This window comes from Neoarius graeffei, chromosome 1 (genome assembly GCF_027579695.1).
Source record: "Neoarius graeffei isolate fNeoGra1 chromosome 1, fNeoGra1.pri, whole genome shotgun sequence".
NCBI classification, from domain to species: Eukaryota; Metazoa; Chordata; class Actinopteri; order Siluriformes; family Ariidae; genus Neoarius; species Neoarius graeffei.
Window position 1 is genome coordinate 86,979,825 of NC_083569.1, and position 16,810 is coordinate 86,996,634.

At 41.2% G+C, this 16,810-nt stretch overlaps 1 protein-coding gene across 1 annotated transcript in view; it reads right to left on the reverse strand.

Moving 5' to 3' along the window:
* LOC132885420 (butyrophilin subfamily 1 member A1-like) overlaps positions 1 to 16,810 on the reverse strand; it is a 56,213-nt gene that overhangs the window by 35,703 nt on the left and 3,700 nt on the right. Inside the window, exon 2 of the mRNA XM_060920085.1 lies at positions 14,596 to 14,649. Within this exon, the coding sequence (XP_060776068.1) occupies positions 14,596 to 14,649 (54 nt within the window). The remainder of the gene's footprint in view (positions 1 to 14,595; positions 14,650 to 16,810) is intronic.

Below are 16,810 nucleotides of genomic sequence, written 5' to 3' on the forward strand. Positions count from 1 at the left end.
CCTTTAATGTCTAAAATTAAATCTAACTTCCAAAGATGGAGAAGCTTGCCTCTCTCGTTAATTGGAAGAATTCACGCAGTTAAAATGAACATCTTGCCCAAATTTCTATTTTTGTTCCATTGTCTCCCACTTTTCCTGCCAAAGCAGTTTTTTAAAACAATTGATCAAACTATTTCTGATTTCTTATGGTGTGGAAAGGCTCCCAGGATCCGTAAATCCATACTTCAGAGATGTAAATTCAATGGTGGATTGACACTTCCGAATTTCCAACTGTATTATTGGGCAGCACATATTCATATAATTTAATTTTGGTTCAAATCTACGAATCTGCCATGGTGCAACTTGGAGGCACAGTCATGTGTTTCATCCTCCTTACCTGCTTTACTTACCTCTTCTATTCCATCTAACCTCTCTGGCTTTACAAATAATCAAGTGGTTTACTCCACACTTAAAATTTGGTATCAGTTTAGGAAGCACTTCAAATTTAAGTCAGCATCTACATTAGCTCCTTTACTGAAGAATAATTTATTTCAACCTCCGCTTACAGATTCAGCCTTTCTCGCATGGCATAATAAAGGCCTGAAATGTTTTAAAGACCTTTACAAGGATGGTATTTTTCGCAGCTTTATAGATCTCTCAAGAGAATTTCATCTCCCACCTTCTCATCTCTTTCGATACTTTCAAATTAGACACTGAGCTAAAGCTTTGTTTCCAGTTTTTCCTTCCTCACCGAACAACTCTACACTGGGAGGTGTTTTTAAACCGCGATCCACTTCAAAAATCATTTATTTCTAAAGTTTATAACGAACTTCTTTCTTTTGATTGCTCACCAGTTACTAAAGTTAGGACTGCCTGGGAAGTAGTCTGGTTAACACCAGACCATATCACAAGTGAAATATGGTCTGGAATCCGCCTATTGAATTTCTCGTAGGGGAGGTGTGGTTTACGATTGTCAACGGCCGTTTATTGGACGTTGCGAATGTCTATCATTTGGCGTATACGTAGCCCATGGCCAATCATGGCAGTTGTACCCGGTGACGTAGTTAGAGCGACGAAGAAGAGAAGGAAAGAGAAAGAGAAGGCAAAACAAAAATAGGAAAACAATGGCACCGAACGATTACTGCCGTTTGTGCAAGACAAATATGAGAGAAGCTGGTTTGGTTAGTTTGGTTCGTATCGCTTGCCGCCATGTTAAATGTGATCCATAAACAGTCCCAAATAAACTACAAGCTTCCGTTTGTCGGGTAGTACGCGTCACCGTCTTTCCACCCCTCCCCACTCTCTGATTGGCTCCCTAACTCAGGCGAGCCTTTAGACCAGGGGTGTCCAAACTGATCCATAAAGGGCTGTGTGGCTGCAGGTTTTCATTCCAGCCATGCAGCAGCACACCTGATTTGGCTTATTCAATCAACTGACACACCCACCCTTTTATCAAGGGTGGGTGTGGCTGCAAGTATTTGACTGTGTGAAGACAGTTCAGTTGATTGAATGAGCCAAGTCAGGTGTGCTGCTGCATGGCTGGAATGAAAACCTGCAGCCACATGGCCCTTTATGGATCAGTTTGGACACCCCTGCTTTAGACCATAGTTTCCATGCTGTCTTTTCAGATCGGCACGATTGTGCAAAGCAGCATGGGATTTCCCAGGCTACCTGGGAAGATGAACTGGATCTAAACTTGGAGGATGACTGGTGGGACACTGCTCTTAAGAAAATTCACACAAGCTCATCCTGTGCTCGTCTCACACTTACACAGTTTAAAGTACTGTTTAGAGTCCATTTTTCCAAAGCTCGATTGTCTCAAATCTATCCCAGTATTGCCGACAAATGCGACAAATGTCATGCCTCATCCTGCAATTTAACCCATATGTTCTACTCTTGTCCGCTACTCTCTTGCTTCTGGTTGAATTATTTTGATACCATGTCTAAAGTACTTTCAGTGACCATAAAAGTCTCCCCCCATGTTGCCATATTCGGGCTCCCAGAGGACCATAACCGGTTTACCTCTCATCAATTAGATATTTTAGCTTTTACTTCCTTACTGGCAAGACGCCACCTTCTCCACTGGAAGTCGACTAAAGCTCCCTCGAGTAGTCAGTGGCTCAATGACGTCATGTCTTTTCAAAAGTTGGAAAAGATCAGATATTCAGTGAACGGTAACTCTGCTAAATTTTATAACAAGTGGCTTCCCTTTCTTACATTCTTCCACTCTCTCCAGTCTCTGCCCCCTAACTGACGGACCCTCTCTCTCCCTTTTTATTTATTTATTTATTTTAGGGGTGGGGTTTTTTTGCCTTTTGGTTTTATTTGTACGGTGCAGCTTTAATATTTAATTATTACATAATAGAACTTCGTTATTTATTTATTTTTATTTTCTTTGAATTGTGTAATGTCTTGTTCTTGTTTGTATGAAAAAAAATCCTAGGAGGTAGACTGTATGCCTTTCTCTTAATTCATCGAGATGCACAGTATTTCTGTGGTATTGGTAGGTGAATTTTGTAGATTGTTGTGCAGGGATGGTGTGGTACTTAATGTTGATTTGACATTGATTCCTGTTTTGATGTGCCTTGCCTCCTAATAAAAATATAAAGAAAAAAAACTGCATCTCGTTTGCCTTTCTTTCTCCGGCTTATTAAAGAGACAGTATACAATTTCAATACCAGTAATTACAATGAATTAAATCAAATTATGGATATAGTTCACAATGTGTTATATTTATAATAATGTATTATTGTATAGTTTTAATTAATTATAATATAATGCTAGTTTATATTTATTCATCCTGGTTTCATAAGGGAAATTGGAACCTGTGTTACAAATCTCTCTCTCTCTCTCTCTAATTTAATTAATTAGACACGAGTGATTTACTGGGAAATATGCCACTTGTATTTTTCATATGAACTACATTCGAGACCTGAGTAACATATTTTCCATATCCTGAGGATATCGATGAATTGTTTTGATTCACTTGGGTAGTTTTTATTTCGGAATGTGTCCATATAATAAGAAGAAAATTACACCTTGGTTTGAAGATATGAAGATTTTCTTCTTGGGAGCACAGTGGTGTAGTGGTTAGCACTGTCGCCTCACACAAGAAGGTTCTGGGTGCGAGCCTCGTGGCCGGCGAGGGCCTTTCTGTGTGGAGTTTGCATGTTATCCCCGTGTCTGTGTGGGTTTCCTCTGGGTGCTCCAGTTTCCCCCACAGTCCAAAGACATGCAGGTTAGGTTAACTGGTGACTCTAAATTGACCGTAGGTGTGAGTGTGAATGGTTGTGTCTCTGTGTTAGCCTTGTGATGATATGGTGACTTGTCCAGGGTGTACCCCACCTCTCGCCCATAGTCAGCTGGGATAGGTTCCAGCTTCCTCACGACCCTGCACAGGATAAGCGGTTGCAGATAATGGATGGATGGATTTTCTTCTCATGTTGGAAAAACTCATATTTTTCATCTGAAACACATCCTGGACCTGAGTGACATATTTTCCAATATCTTCACTCTGATGATGTCACTTCCAGTGTTTTCCTCCTGAGTTGACGCACATTGTCAAAATGGCAAACCAGTTAAAAATTAAAATACTTTTAAGTTGCTTTTTTTTGTGGATGTGTCTACAGTTAGGTCCATATATATTTGGACACTGACACAAATTTTCTTTTTTTTACCTGTTTACTGAAACATATTCAAGTTATAGTTATATAATGGACATGGACAAAGTCCAGACTTTCAGCTTTCATTTGAGGGTATCCACATTAAAATTGGATGAAGGGTTTAGGAGTTTCAACTCCTTAACATGTGCCACCCTGTTTTTAAAGAGACCAAAAGTAATTGGACAATTGACTCAAAGGCTATTTCGTGGGCACGTGTGGGCAATTCCTTCGTTATGTCATTCTCAATTAAGCAGATAAAAGGCCTGGAGTTGATTTGAGGTGCGGTGCTTGCATTTGGAAGATTTTGCTGTGAAGAAAACATGCAGTCAAAGGAGCTCTCCATGCAGGTGAAACAAGCCATCCCTAAGCTGCGAAAACAGAAAAACCCATCCGAGAAATTGCTACAATATTAGAAGTGGCAAAATCTACAGTTTGGTACATCCTGAGTTCACTGGTGAACTCATAAATGCAAAAAGACCTGGATGCCCACAGAAGACAACAGTGGTGGATGATCGCAGAATAATTTCCATGGTGAAGAGAAACCCCTTCACAACAGCCAACCAAGTGAAGAAAAAAGTATGGCAAAGGTGTGGTACAGCTCATGATCCAAAGCATACCACATCATCTGTAAAACATGGCGGAGGCAGCATGATAGCTTGGGCATGCATGGCTGCCAGTGGCACTGGGTCACTAGTGTTTAATGATGATGTGAGACAGGACAGAAGCAGCCGGATGAATTCTGAGGCATTCAGAGAGTATTTGTGTGCTCAAATCCAGCCAAATGCAGCCAAACTGATTGGTCGGTGTTTCATAATACAGATGGACAATGACCCAAAACATAAAGCCAAAGCAACCCAGGAGTTTATTAAAGCAAAGAAGTGGAATATTCTTGAATGGCCAAGTCAGTCACCTGATCTCAACCCAATTGAGCATGCATTTCACTTGTTAAAGACTAAACTTCAGACAGAAAGGCCCACAAACAAACAGCAACTGAAAGCCACTGCAGTAAAGGCCTAGCAGAGCATTAAAAAGGAGGAAACACAGCGTCTGGTGATGTCCATGGGTTCAAGACTTCAGGCAGTCATTGCCAACAAAGGGTTTTCAACCAAGTATTAGAAATGAACATTTTATTTACAATTATTTATCTCATCTCATCTCATTATCTCTAGCCGCTTTATCCTTCTACAGGGTCGCAGGCAAGCTGGAGCCTATCCCAGCTGACTACGGGCAAGAGGCGGGGTACACCCTGGACAAGTCGCCAGGTCATCACAGAGCTAACACATAGACACAGACAACCATTCACACTCACATTCACACCTACGGTCAATTTAGAGTCACCAGTTAACCTAACCTGCATGTCTTTGGACTGTGGGGGAAACCGGAGCACCCGGAGGAAACCCACGCGGACACGGGGAGAACATGCAAACTCCACACAGAAAGGCCCTCGCCGGCCACAGGGCTCGAACCCGGACCTTCTTGCTGTGAGACGACAGCGCTAACCACTACACCACCGTGCCGCCCGGACCTAACTGTATATAATAAAAAGAATATTACATGGTGATGTGATGATATGAAGTTTATCTTCTTGTGTTGAAAAATATTTCATTTGTTTGCTGTGCTTACTTGTGAAATATATTCAGCACTCGAAGATAAACTTCATATCTTCACTCTCTCTCATATCTTCTTCTTCCTCCTTGTCCAGCACAATTGCCAAGTCGGGGTCCATGTGGACCCTATTGATCCACATGTCAGATTAATTGGAGCACAGTTTTACACCAGATGTCCTTCCTAACACAACCCTCCAATTTCTGGACTTGGGGAACAACCATTCACACACACAGGCAATTTTGAGCCAGTTAACCTAACTGCATGTCTTTGGACTGTGGGAGGAAACCAGAGCACCTGGAGCAAACCCACACAGACATGGGGAGAACATGCAAACTCCACACAAAAAGGACCCTATCGGCCACTGGGCTCAAACCCACAACCTTCCACTGCACCACCGTGCCGCCTCTCTCTCTCTCACTCACACACACATACATACACACAAAAAAAAAACCCCAAAAAATGGCATTGAGCAGACACTCTTATCCAGAGCGATGTACAACATACCCAGAGCAGCCTTGGGAGCAGTTATGGGTTAGGGGCCTTGCTCAAGGGCACTTCAGCCATTCCTGCTGATCCAGGAAATTGAACCGGCAAACTTTTGGTCTCAGTGCTGCTTCTCTAACCATGAGGCATATGCATCCACACACTAGGGCATCTCAAAAAATTGGAACATTGTGGAAAAAGTTAATTTTTTAAATTCATAATTTAATTAAAAAGGGTAAACATTTTGAATTAAATTATGTAATGAATATTCTATATTCATTACATGTAAAGTGGAATATTTCAAGCCTTTTTTGTTTTAATTTTGATGATTATGGCTCAAAGCTCATGAAAATGAGAAATCCAGTATCTCAAATTATTCGAATACTTCATTTCAAGTTTCAGTAAAACAGTACCATGCATCTCTTGGTCTAGTTCACAACCACAATCATGGGGAAGACTGCTGACTTGACAGTTGTCCAGAAAACAATCATTGGCACCCTCCACAAGGAGGGTGAGCCACAGAAGATCATTGCTGAAAAGGCTGGCTGGAAAAGGTGCACAAGCAACAGGGATGACCGCAGCCTTGAGAGGATTGTCAACAAAAGTCGATTCAGGAACTTGGGAGAGCTTCACAAGGCGTGGACTGAGACTGGTGTCAGTGCATCAAGAGTCACCACACATAGATGTCTTCAAGAAAGGGGCTACAACTGTAACATTCCTGATATCGAGCCACTCCTGAGCCAGAGACAATGTCAGAAGCGTCTTACCTGGGCTAATGAGAGAAAGAACTGGACTGTTGCTCAGTGGTCCAAAGTCCACTTTTCAGATGAAGGTAAATTTTGCATTTCATTTGGAAAGCAAGGTCCTAGAGTCTGGAGGAAGAGTGGAGAGGCACAGAATCCAAGGTGTTTGAAGTCCAGTGTGAAGTGTCCACAGTCTGTGATGATTTGGGGTGCCATGCCATCTGCTAGTGTTGGTCCACTGTGTTTTATCAAGTCCAAAATCAACACAGCCATCTACCAGGAGATTTTAGAGCACTTCATGCTTCCATCTGCTGACAAGCTTTATGGAGATGCAGGTTTCCTTTTCCAGCAGGACTTAGCACCTGCCCACAGTGCCAAAACTACTACCCAGTGGTTTGCTGACCATGACATTACTGTGCTTGGTTGGCCAGCCAACTTGCCTGACCTGAACCTGATAGAGAATCTATGGGGTATTGTCAAGAGGAAGATGAGAAACACCCGACCCAAAAATACAGATGAGCTGAAGGCTGCTATCAAAGCAACCTGGGCTTCAGTAACACCTCAGCAGTGCCACAGACTGATCGCCTCCATGCCATGCCACACTGATGCAGTAATTTGTGGTAAAGGAGCCACAACCAAGTATTGAGTGAATAAATGATCAAACTTTTCAGAAGTTGGACATTTCTGTATTATAAATCCTTTTTTGATTGATCTTAGGAAATATTCTAATAATTTGAGATACTGGATTTCTAATTTTCATGAGCTATAAGCCATAATCATCAAAATTAAAACAAAAAATAGGCTTGAAATAGTTCAGTTTACATGTAATAAATATAGAAGATATGAAAGTTTACCTTTTTGTATTAAATTACAAAAAAAAACTTTTTCACAAGATTCAAATGTTTTGAGATGCACTAGTGTATATTGTTCTGTGTGTAACAAGACAGAGCTTCTTTAATTGTACTTTGTGGAAGCAAGGTCATTTTTTGTTTCTTGTCTTAATCCAACATTAGGTAGGAATAATACCTCAAAATATCTTTCAAAATCATTTTTGATGGAACATTGACATGTAATATGGAGAATGGCTTCTCTTCCATTCTGAGTCCACGCCTGGTTCGCCTATTATAGCGCTATGTAACTCAAAATAAAATGGCTGAACAGATTCTTGTAAGAATAAGCTTTAACAATATTCTCAGTGCAGACATCATGGCAGTCGAGGTGAAAAGACCAAAGATGATGCTGTTGGAGGAAACCAGAAAAAGAGAGAGTGACCGAGCCAGACAGGAGTAAATCTTTGAATGGAGTTTCCTCATTACTGAGAACAAAGAGAGATAAAAGGCTTCAAGACAGACACCAAGCTGGGTTTCTTTCTGTTGTCAAGTCAAAGTTGTCGACTCACTAGCTTTTGATCATGAGCCAAGTCAGTCCCTTTCCACAGAGGTTTAGCAGCTAGCTACATCTTGAGGTGATGTGAGCAAACTTGTGAGATAGCACTCAGCCATCGGTACAGTTAATAAGTGCTCTTGTGTTGGTTGCGGTCTAGCTTTGTTGGTGACCCAAGTTTGCATTATTTTGTGTCAGGGCATCCAAGATTTATCAGGTTAATTTAGTTGACTAACTGTTCTTTGTCTGGGAGCATCCTACAGCATTAGATATATCTCTCTGTGTGTGTGTGTGTGTGTGTGTGTGTGTGTGTTAGCATGGTTCTAGTTAGTGTCGGGAAATTTCACACCAAGGTTTCATGGCATGTGTTGAGCAGGAAGGGGCGTGTCACATGAAACCTCGTTTCAAGGCTTGTATTGTTTTACAGAAAACCATGTGACCGATGACAAATGAGGCCTCGGTTTGTGTGGTACACGTCAACGTGTCACTTTGAGTGTCGGTTCTGGGATAACAGCGCTTGAAACAGCTGGTACTTTGTGGTTTGTTAGATGGTGGTTTAGTTTGTGATGAAGTCAGTGTAGCAGAGCGGAGTATTGATGCCTTGTGGTTGTGAAACTTTTGAATAAAACTATATATTTGATGGTAAGATAATATAGTAGAAGCATAAAATAATAGTTAGTAGTGGTAGTTATTCTAGTAGTAGATTTATTATTTATCTCTAATGTATCCTTTCTTTTCTTTTATCCTTTTATTTTCCTTTCTTCTTCTTCTTCTTCTTCTTCTTCTTCTTCTTCAATTTCTTTCTGAAATTGAGTCTGAAAGGAACAGGAAATCTTCCCTGATATGGGAATATTTTCAAATTGTTATAACCAGTCAGGTTTGTAATGTGTTCAGTAGTATTTTATGTTTGTCATTTTGTCTGTTTAAAATAATCATCATAACACATCATGCACTTTTATGGAATTTTCATGTCGTTCAGGTGAAGTGTTTGCTGTTCCAGAAAGAGCTTGTGTACAGCAATAATACTTCATCAATGCTTCAGCATCACTGAGCTGTTCATGAGAAGGCAAGGCTTTCCAGAAGTCAAGACACAAGCCACCGTAATAAACTAGTAATACTGTAGTATTATCAAAATTTATCTTCAAAAAAAGTCAATAAAAATTTCCCTCCTTCCTCTGTGTGTGTGTGTGTGTGTGTGTGTGTGTGTTCAAGTTCAAAGTGTTTATTGTCATCTGCACAGTAAGGACGTCCTCTTGCACAATGAAATTCTTAGTTTGCTGTCCACCATGAATGCCAATTACAAATAAATAAATAGGCAAAAGAAGTAATACAAAATAAAGGCAATATTGTGCAAAAATAAAAGCAAAGAAAGCAACAACAACAACAACAAAAAAAACACCCAGTATAGTACAAAATAAAGGTAAGTGTAGTGCAAAATCTCATCTCATTATCTGTAGCCGCTTTATCCTGTTCTACAGGGTCACAGGCGAGCTGGAGCCTATCCCAGCTGACTACGGGCGAAAGGAGGGGTACACCCTGGACAAGTCGCCAGGTCATCACAGGGCTGACACATAGACACAGACAACCATTCACACTCACATTCACACCTACGGTCAATTTAGAGTCACCAGTTAACCTAACCTGCATGTCTTTGGACTGTGGGGGAAACCGGAGCACCCGGAGGAAACCCACGTGGGTACGGGGAGAACATGCAAACTCCGCACAGAAAGGCCCTCGCCGGCCACGGGGCTCGAACCTGGACCTTCTTGCTGTGAGGCGACAGCGCTAACCACGACACCACCGTGCCGCCATAGTGCAAAATAGGTAGTGTAATACAAAAATAAGGCAAATCATCAGACATAGCAGCAGAAGGGCAGTAATGTGCGAAAGTGCAAACAATGTAACCAGATGTAAACAGTCAAGGAACAGCTCTGGTCATTAATTTTTGCACCAGAGTATATGGGTGGCACAGTGGTGTAGTGGTTAGCACAGTCACCTCACAGCAAGAAGCTTCTGGGTTCAAGCCCAGTGGCCGGCAGGGGCCTTTCTGTGTGGAGTTTGCATGTTTTCCCTGTGTCTGTGTGGGTTTCCTCCAGGTGCTCCAGTTTCCCTCAAAGACATATGGGACGGCCTTGGGGTGAGGTACCTAACTCCCAACTGCTCTGTGGGCACTATTAGCATGGCTGCCCACTGCTCTGAGTATGTGTGTGTGTTCACTGCTTCAGATGGGTTAAATGTGGAGAGGAATTTCACAAGCATGTGATGAATAAAGTTGTTCTTCTTCTAACCAAGGGCTCATGGCCGTCACTTGATTTGGCTGCTATTCATAAAGTTTAGCAGTAGGTGTCACCAATGAGCACTGGGTTGAATGAAGTCTTGAGTTATGAATCTTTTGGTGAATCAGTGGGCTGGAAAGTCTCATTGCTTCATCAAGCCTCATTTGGTCTTCACTAATTCTGGTTATGATAGCTTAGCATGCTGCTGTTCTGAGTTGAAATACATGTATTTCAGCAAAAAAAAAAAGGTCTGATCATGTATGTTTACTTCAAGACATAAGTAATGATGTCTCACGGCTAACGGGGAAAATACTGACAATCAACAGCAGAGTCTCCATCCCTGTTAATAATATTTATGAAAGATGGTGATGTAGGCTGTAACCTTATCAGTGTTACCCCTGTCTGACACTGATTTGTAGTTTTTCAATGACAAAAGTCATCTAACCTCAGTCCTGTCTCAGGCCAGTATAGAAATAAATAAATCCATCTCACTCCAGAACACTGGGTCAGTCTTTGTCAATCTCACGCCTTGAGTGTTTGCAACTTTGAAAGCCTGTCTCAGCTTGTAATAAATTACAGTGCCCAGCGTAGATTACGTACAATATGGGTCTATGTCATGTCGATTACACACAAACTCCACATTCACCTAGTTAGCAAACAATGTATATGGCCTGAAAATACAGAGTATTTCAGCAAAACTAGAACTTTGTTATTCTTTTTGTTACATTATTATTCATATCTGATGTCACAATAAATAAAACTATGCAGTAATATTTGTGTAAAATTCTGTAATGTTACTCCATCTTGTCAGTCGATGTGTTTCTTTGGCTTCTGCTGTTTTCATATCCTTTAGTTTGTAAACAGATGCATGAGCACAGCTGTCCATGAGGGGAGCTCAAAACATCTCATTCATCTCATTATCTCTAGCCGCTTTATCCTGTTCTACAGGGTCGCAGGCAAGCTGGAGCCTATCCCAGCTGACTATGGGCAAAAGGCGGGGTACGCCCTGGACAAGTCTCCAGGTCATCACAGGGCTGACACATAGACAAAGACAACCATTCACACTCACATTCACACCTACGGTCAATTTAGAGCCACCAGTTAACCTAACCTGCATGTCTTTGGATTGTGGGGGAAACCGGAGCACCCGGAGGAAACCCATGCAGACACGGGGAGAACATGCAAACTCCGCACAGAAAGGCACTCGCCGGCCACGGGGCTCGAACCCAGACCTTCTTGCTGTGAGGCGACAGCGCTAACCACTACACCACCGTGCTGCCCAGCTCAAAACATCAGGGGCATAAAAGTGAATTACACCATGGAACTGTAGGGGGCGCCCAAGAGCATAATGGGGTTTTAATGAATAGATGCAATAGATACAGGGTCAAGACAGTAAGAATAAAACTCATCTCATCTCATCTCATTATCTCTAGCCGCTTTATCCTTCTACAGGGTCGCAGGCAAACTGGAGCCTATCCCAGCTGACTACGGGCGAAAGGCGGGGTACACCCTGGACAAGTCGCCAGGTCATCCCAGGGCTGACACATAGACACAGACAACCATTCACACTCACATTCACACCTACGGTCAATTCAGAGTCACCAGTTAGCCTAACCTGCATGTCTTTGGACTGTGGGGGAAACCGGAGCACCTGGAGGAAACCCATGCAGACACGGGGAGAACATGCCAACTCTGCACAGAAAGGCCCTCGCCGGCCACGGGGCTCGAACCCAGACCTTCTTGCTGTGAGGCGACAGCGCTAACCACTACACCACCGTGCTGCCCAGCTCAAAACATCAGGGGCATAAAAGTGAATTACACCATAGAACTGTAGGGGGCGCCCAAGAGCATAATGGGGTTTTAATGAATAGATGCAATAGATACAGGGTCAAGACAGTAAGAATAAAACTGTCTGAATTAATTTAAAAATTTTAATTTTAAAAACTTTACACTATATATGAACCAAGAAGATGGGGAGGAGCCGTCTAGTTCTTCACTGAATGGTTCATTGGAAAGAAGATGAGATGTGGGAAGAAAGTGCAAGTACCATTCCAGGATGCACAAAATAAAACTGGAGTCTCAATAGCTTTCCAAAGGAATTTAATATACAAAAAATGTGGATGCATTTTATTTTTGGGGTTAGTCCCTGAAAATTTCAGCCACATATTCGTGTTGTGCTCAGTGCATTTCACTGAAGACAATTTTAGCAACTTGGGGTCGGATCAGATGGGCTTTGTTATACAGCTTATATTGAAAGACAGAGCTGTTGGAGTTGACTGCGAGTCCGCAAACAGTAAATAAACCATTCAAAATAAAAAAATTAAATAAAATGTTAAATTCAGTATTAGATATTGTCATAGATTTCTCCTTTTGGAATGAAAATGATGCTAAATTTAGATAAAACACATTGTTTGACAATCATAATTTTCTCGGCTACATTATCTGAATTAACCATAATATTGGGGAAATAATAAACTCCCTCGCTTCAGACAGTTAGCTGTTGTTAGGTCAGTTAGCTTGGTCAGGTATCTTACCCAACTTTATGGATGTGATCGGGCACACAAGCTAAATAAATCCTACATGTATATAGTTTGGGGATATTTGTTTCAGATGTACACAAGCATCTGAATGTCATCATGAAAACAGCAACATGAAGACCGGAGCAAAACAATTCTGTATCAGTGTGATCGAGTGTGATCTTTTTGCTGAACGTTGAGAGGAGACTCCCAGATTAAAGACTTTTTTCTTTTGTGATGCATTTGCACTAAACTTTCAGTAAAGTAGCTGGAATTATAAAATTATCTTAAAAGGGACATGCATACACCTTTCAATTATTTTATATTATTCCCTGAAATTCTTTTGTAAAATTTGTGAGTTGTTTTCATTGGGAAAAAATGCCTTTGATCTTTTCTCATGCTGTTTTAGCATGGTATGAAACCCCAATCATGATGACGGGCTGATTTTGCGGCTGTGCCTTTAGATTTAAATATGTAAATAGCTTTTATCTGATTGGCTAACATCTTTTAATTGTCATCCACACACAGGTTCTGTTAGCCAATCAGAGGGATGTCGAACATGACAACAACAAGAGACACTGACTGCAGGCTGGAGTTCTGTTGACATGAGACATGTGACTTAGGGTTAAGGTGAGGCGGTCACGTGAAGGTCATGTGTTTCCTGTCTAGAGTGGAGCTCCAGTCTGCAGCCAGACCCTCCTCAGACAGCGAGGCATCAAGGACCGTTCAACACTGATCTCGAGAACTCTCGTTTTCGGTCTTCTAAGATGCCTTCAAACTGCTCCTGGTTGAAGGCAACGTTTAATTTAATTTTACCAACTTTATTGGACTGTTACAAAATAAACATAAAAAGAAATAAACATAATAAAGTAAGTCAGCCCAAAGGGGAGAACGCGAACGGGCGACCCATGCAAGGCGTTTCCCCGAAGGTATAAAAGAGAAAAATCATGCAACCACAGTCACGGTACACAGACCAAGTACATGAAAAGTCCGTATTATAGGTGGAGGTCAGTAATTCAAAGTACAGCTCTAACAGGGATGATTTGAAAACAGGGAGGCTACGGAATTTATCTGGGGAAAAATATTTACATACATAGTTCCATGGATGTATCCTCAATGCTCCCCATCACCTATAAATCTGTGCAGCAGCTCTCTCAAGGAGTGGAAAAAATAAAAAAGATGGCAGACCAAACTTAACAGAAAAGTGATTTTGTATACAAAAGTTTTGGGGCTTTTTTCACTTAGATTTTTGAAAAGTAAATGAGTTTAATATGATTTGTGAGGCATCTGTTAGCCAACTAACTAATTTGGTTTAGTTACATGCCGTGCTGATGTCACACGTTACCGTAAATTCTGTCCTAAAATGTCGTTCCAAACAAAAGTCCTGAGATGCCTTTAGTTGAAAGTCCTGCCTTATGAGACACCTGTCTATTACGGCCATGAGGCAACAAGGCAGCAACCTTCTGTTTCGAACGCAGATGATGGTTGACAGGAAAAGAAAGTTCGATCAGTGTCTAATGATCCTTGATTCCTCGCTGTCTTGTTAAACATCCTCCTGAGACAGCATTGTCCCATTTTTTCGAAAACACCTGATGCAAGTCTCGTGTGCTCAGTAAAAGTTCTTCATTAAAACTGTCAGTCTCTTCAGTTAATACACCAACATAATGGGTGTCTTTTCCTCCGTCCTTCACGTCTTTCCTTCAGCTCATGATGTTTTCCATCAAGGTTAACGAAAAGTGGTGAGGAAAGGACAGAGGACGGATTATTGGGATGCAGCCCAGGGTTCAGTTAAAGAGAGTCACACACCAAGAGGAGCTGAAATCAGTTCTCTCAAACAAAATTTATACGCCAATAAACTCCACTAAACTTACTGAATTCCACAAGCTTAGAGTTCACTAATGCACACAGAGAGAGAGAGAGAGAGAGAGAGAGAGTTTTTCCATACCTGATTGAGATTCCACAAAGCTGGAGAGAATCAGGAGAGTCACACAAATAACCCCTGAAAGAAAGGTTCTCATTATTGCTTCAGTCTGTTTCACAAGATAAATAACACTTTACACATTACACTTGTTTTTGTGCAATTTAACACGTCACTTCTCTCAAAAAAAATCTAAATACTCCAAAATACTCATTTTAAGATGAATATTTTCACAAGACACTAAAAGTAAACGCGCTTTGTTCCAAAGTTCATGCTTTCAGTTGGTGTACTTTTGTTTTTGTTCTTTTGAGAGACACCTTTTTTCTGAAGAAACATGAGAAGAGGTCAGGTGGTGTCTTTGAAGCAACTAGTTTAGGTTCAACTTGCACCAGGCCGAAGTTGTGTGATATAAAATTATAGTATGAGGCTGTATGTATGATAAAGTGTGAGTGATCTAGAAATATAAGTCCTCTACCGCCGAGGAGATTCTGTCTCAGGGATATCCGGGAGCAACAGTCACTGACACAGACTCAGCTGCTCAGAGATGTTTCTCAGTTTATTGAAGGATAAACATGAGGATATATCCACATTCAGGAGTGTGGTGGAGTGATATGATTGGAAAATGTAATCTCAGGAAGCAGAGTTGTCGGAGTGTGATGGGGAGCTTCAGTGGGTGATGGAAAATTACTGAGCAGGATCGCTTTATGACAAACAGAGAGCAGATGTGTGAGCAAAGATAAGTTTCAAGGATTGAACTGAAACTCACCAAAACAAGCTACAAGCACAAATCTCTCTATTAATGTATTCATACTAAAATACTCACTCGGGTTTTAAAGGAAAAATCCACCCTGAATGATTTGCATGTTAATCTTTATAATTATCAGCTGAGCTTCAGTGGAGTTCAAGATTTATTTTGGAATGAAATGCAAAGTTGATCTTTTCATCTGCACTCCCCAGCCACTTTATTAGGAACACCCATACTGTTTTACACACTTCTCGAATCAGCCAATCCCTCGACAGCAGCACAATGCATAAACTCATGCAGATACAAATCAAGAGCTTCAGTTTATGTTCACTTCAAACATCAGAATGGGAAAAATTGTGATCTCTGTGACTTTCACTGTGACATGGGTGTTGGTGCCAGATGGACTGGTTTGAGTGTTTCAGAAACTGCTGATCTCCTGGGGTTTTCACACACAACAGTCTCTGGAGTTTACACAGAATGGTGTGAGAAAAAAAACCATTAAGTAAGTGACAGTTCTGTGGGTGGAAATGTCTTGTTGATAAGAGAGGTCAGAGGAAAATGGACAGATTGGTGCGAGCTGCCAGAAAGAATATAGTAACTCATAGCAACTCTTTACAATCATGGTGAGCAGAAAAGCATCTCAGCATGCAACAGCAGAAGACCACACTGGTTTCCAGTCCTGCAGCCAAGAACAGGAATCTTAGAATCAAGAACAAGTTCCTATTAAAGTGGCCGGTGAATGTACATGTTGGTGATTTGAAATCGTATTAATCGTATCCTGCATTACCCACAATGCCATTCAACTGCCTGGTTATAGTGATGTCAGAAAGACTGTAACTCTCACTTAATCTCTGTGTAAATACTGATGCAGCAGAGCTTTAGTCCTTTAGTTTGTCCAGCTCTCTCACCTCCTCCTGTGTTCATGAAGCTCAAACTGAGTTCCTCTTAATCCCATTTTACACCAGACTGCTGTAACACCACATTCAACACGCTCACATGTTCACCAAGTGCACTTTACCCCAGACACTGACAGAGTACAGAGCAGCGATTTAAAATTAAATTAGGACATTTATTAGGAATTATGATATCTTAAAACACTACAAATTAAAATGTTTATGCTGATAATCTAAACAGCACAAGGGCAATATTTCAGTCTGTAGACGACTGTAACAGCGAGTGTTCTGGTATCAGGGAAAAGTTTTAAAACTGCCACAGAGCAAAGAACTGAAAATCTCACGCATTAACACACTTTATGTCAGCTAATCATATACAGTGGGGTAATGCATGTTTATAATATTTAAAGATATTTACAGATTATGTTTTCTTATCCACTGCATAAAAAAACCACAGGAATTAATGCTTTGTTTTAACACAGTGCAGGAAATCCTGCAGTTCCAGTAGGAGATTTTGAGCCATGCAGGTCGGCATGAGACATGACTTTTTTTGTGCTGATCTCAGTGGAGTCTCTCACACCACAAAGCTGAAATAATTAATCAC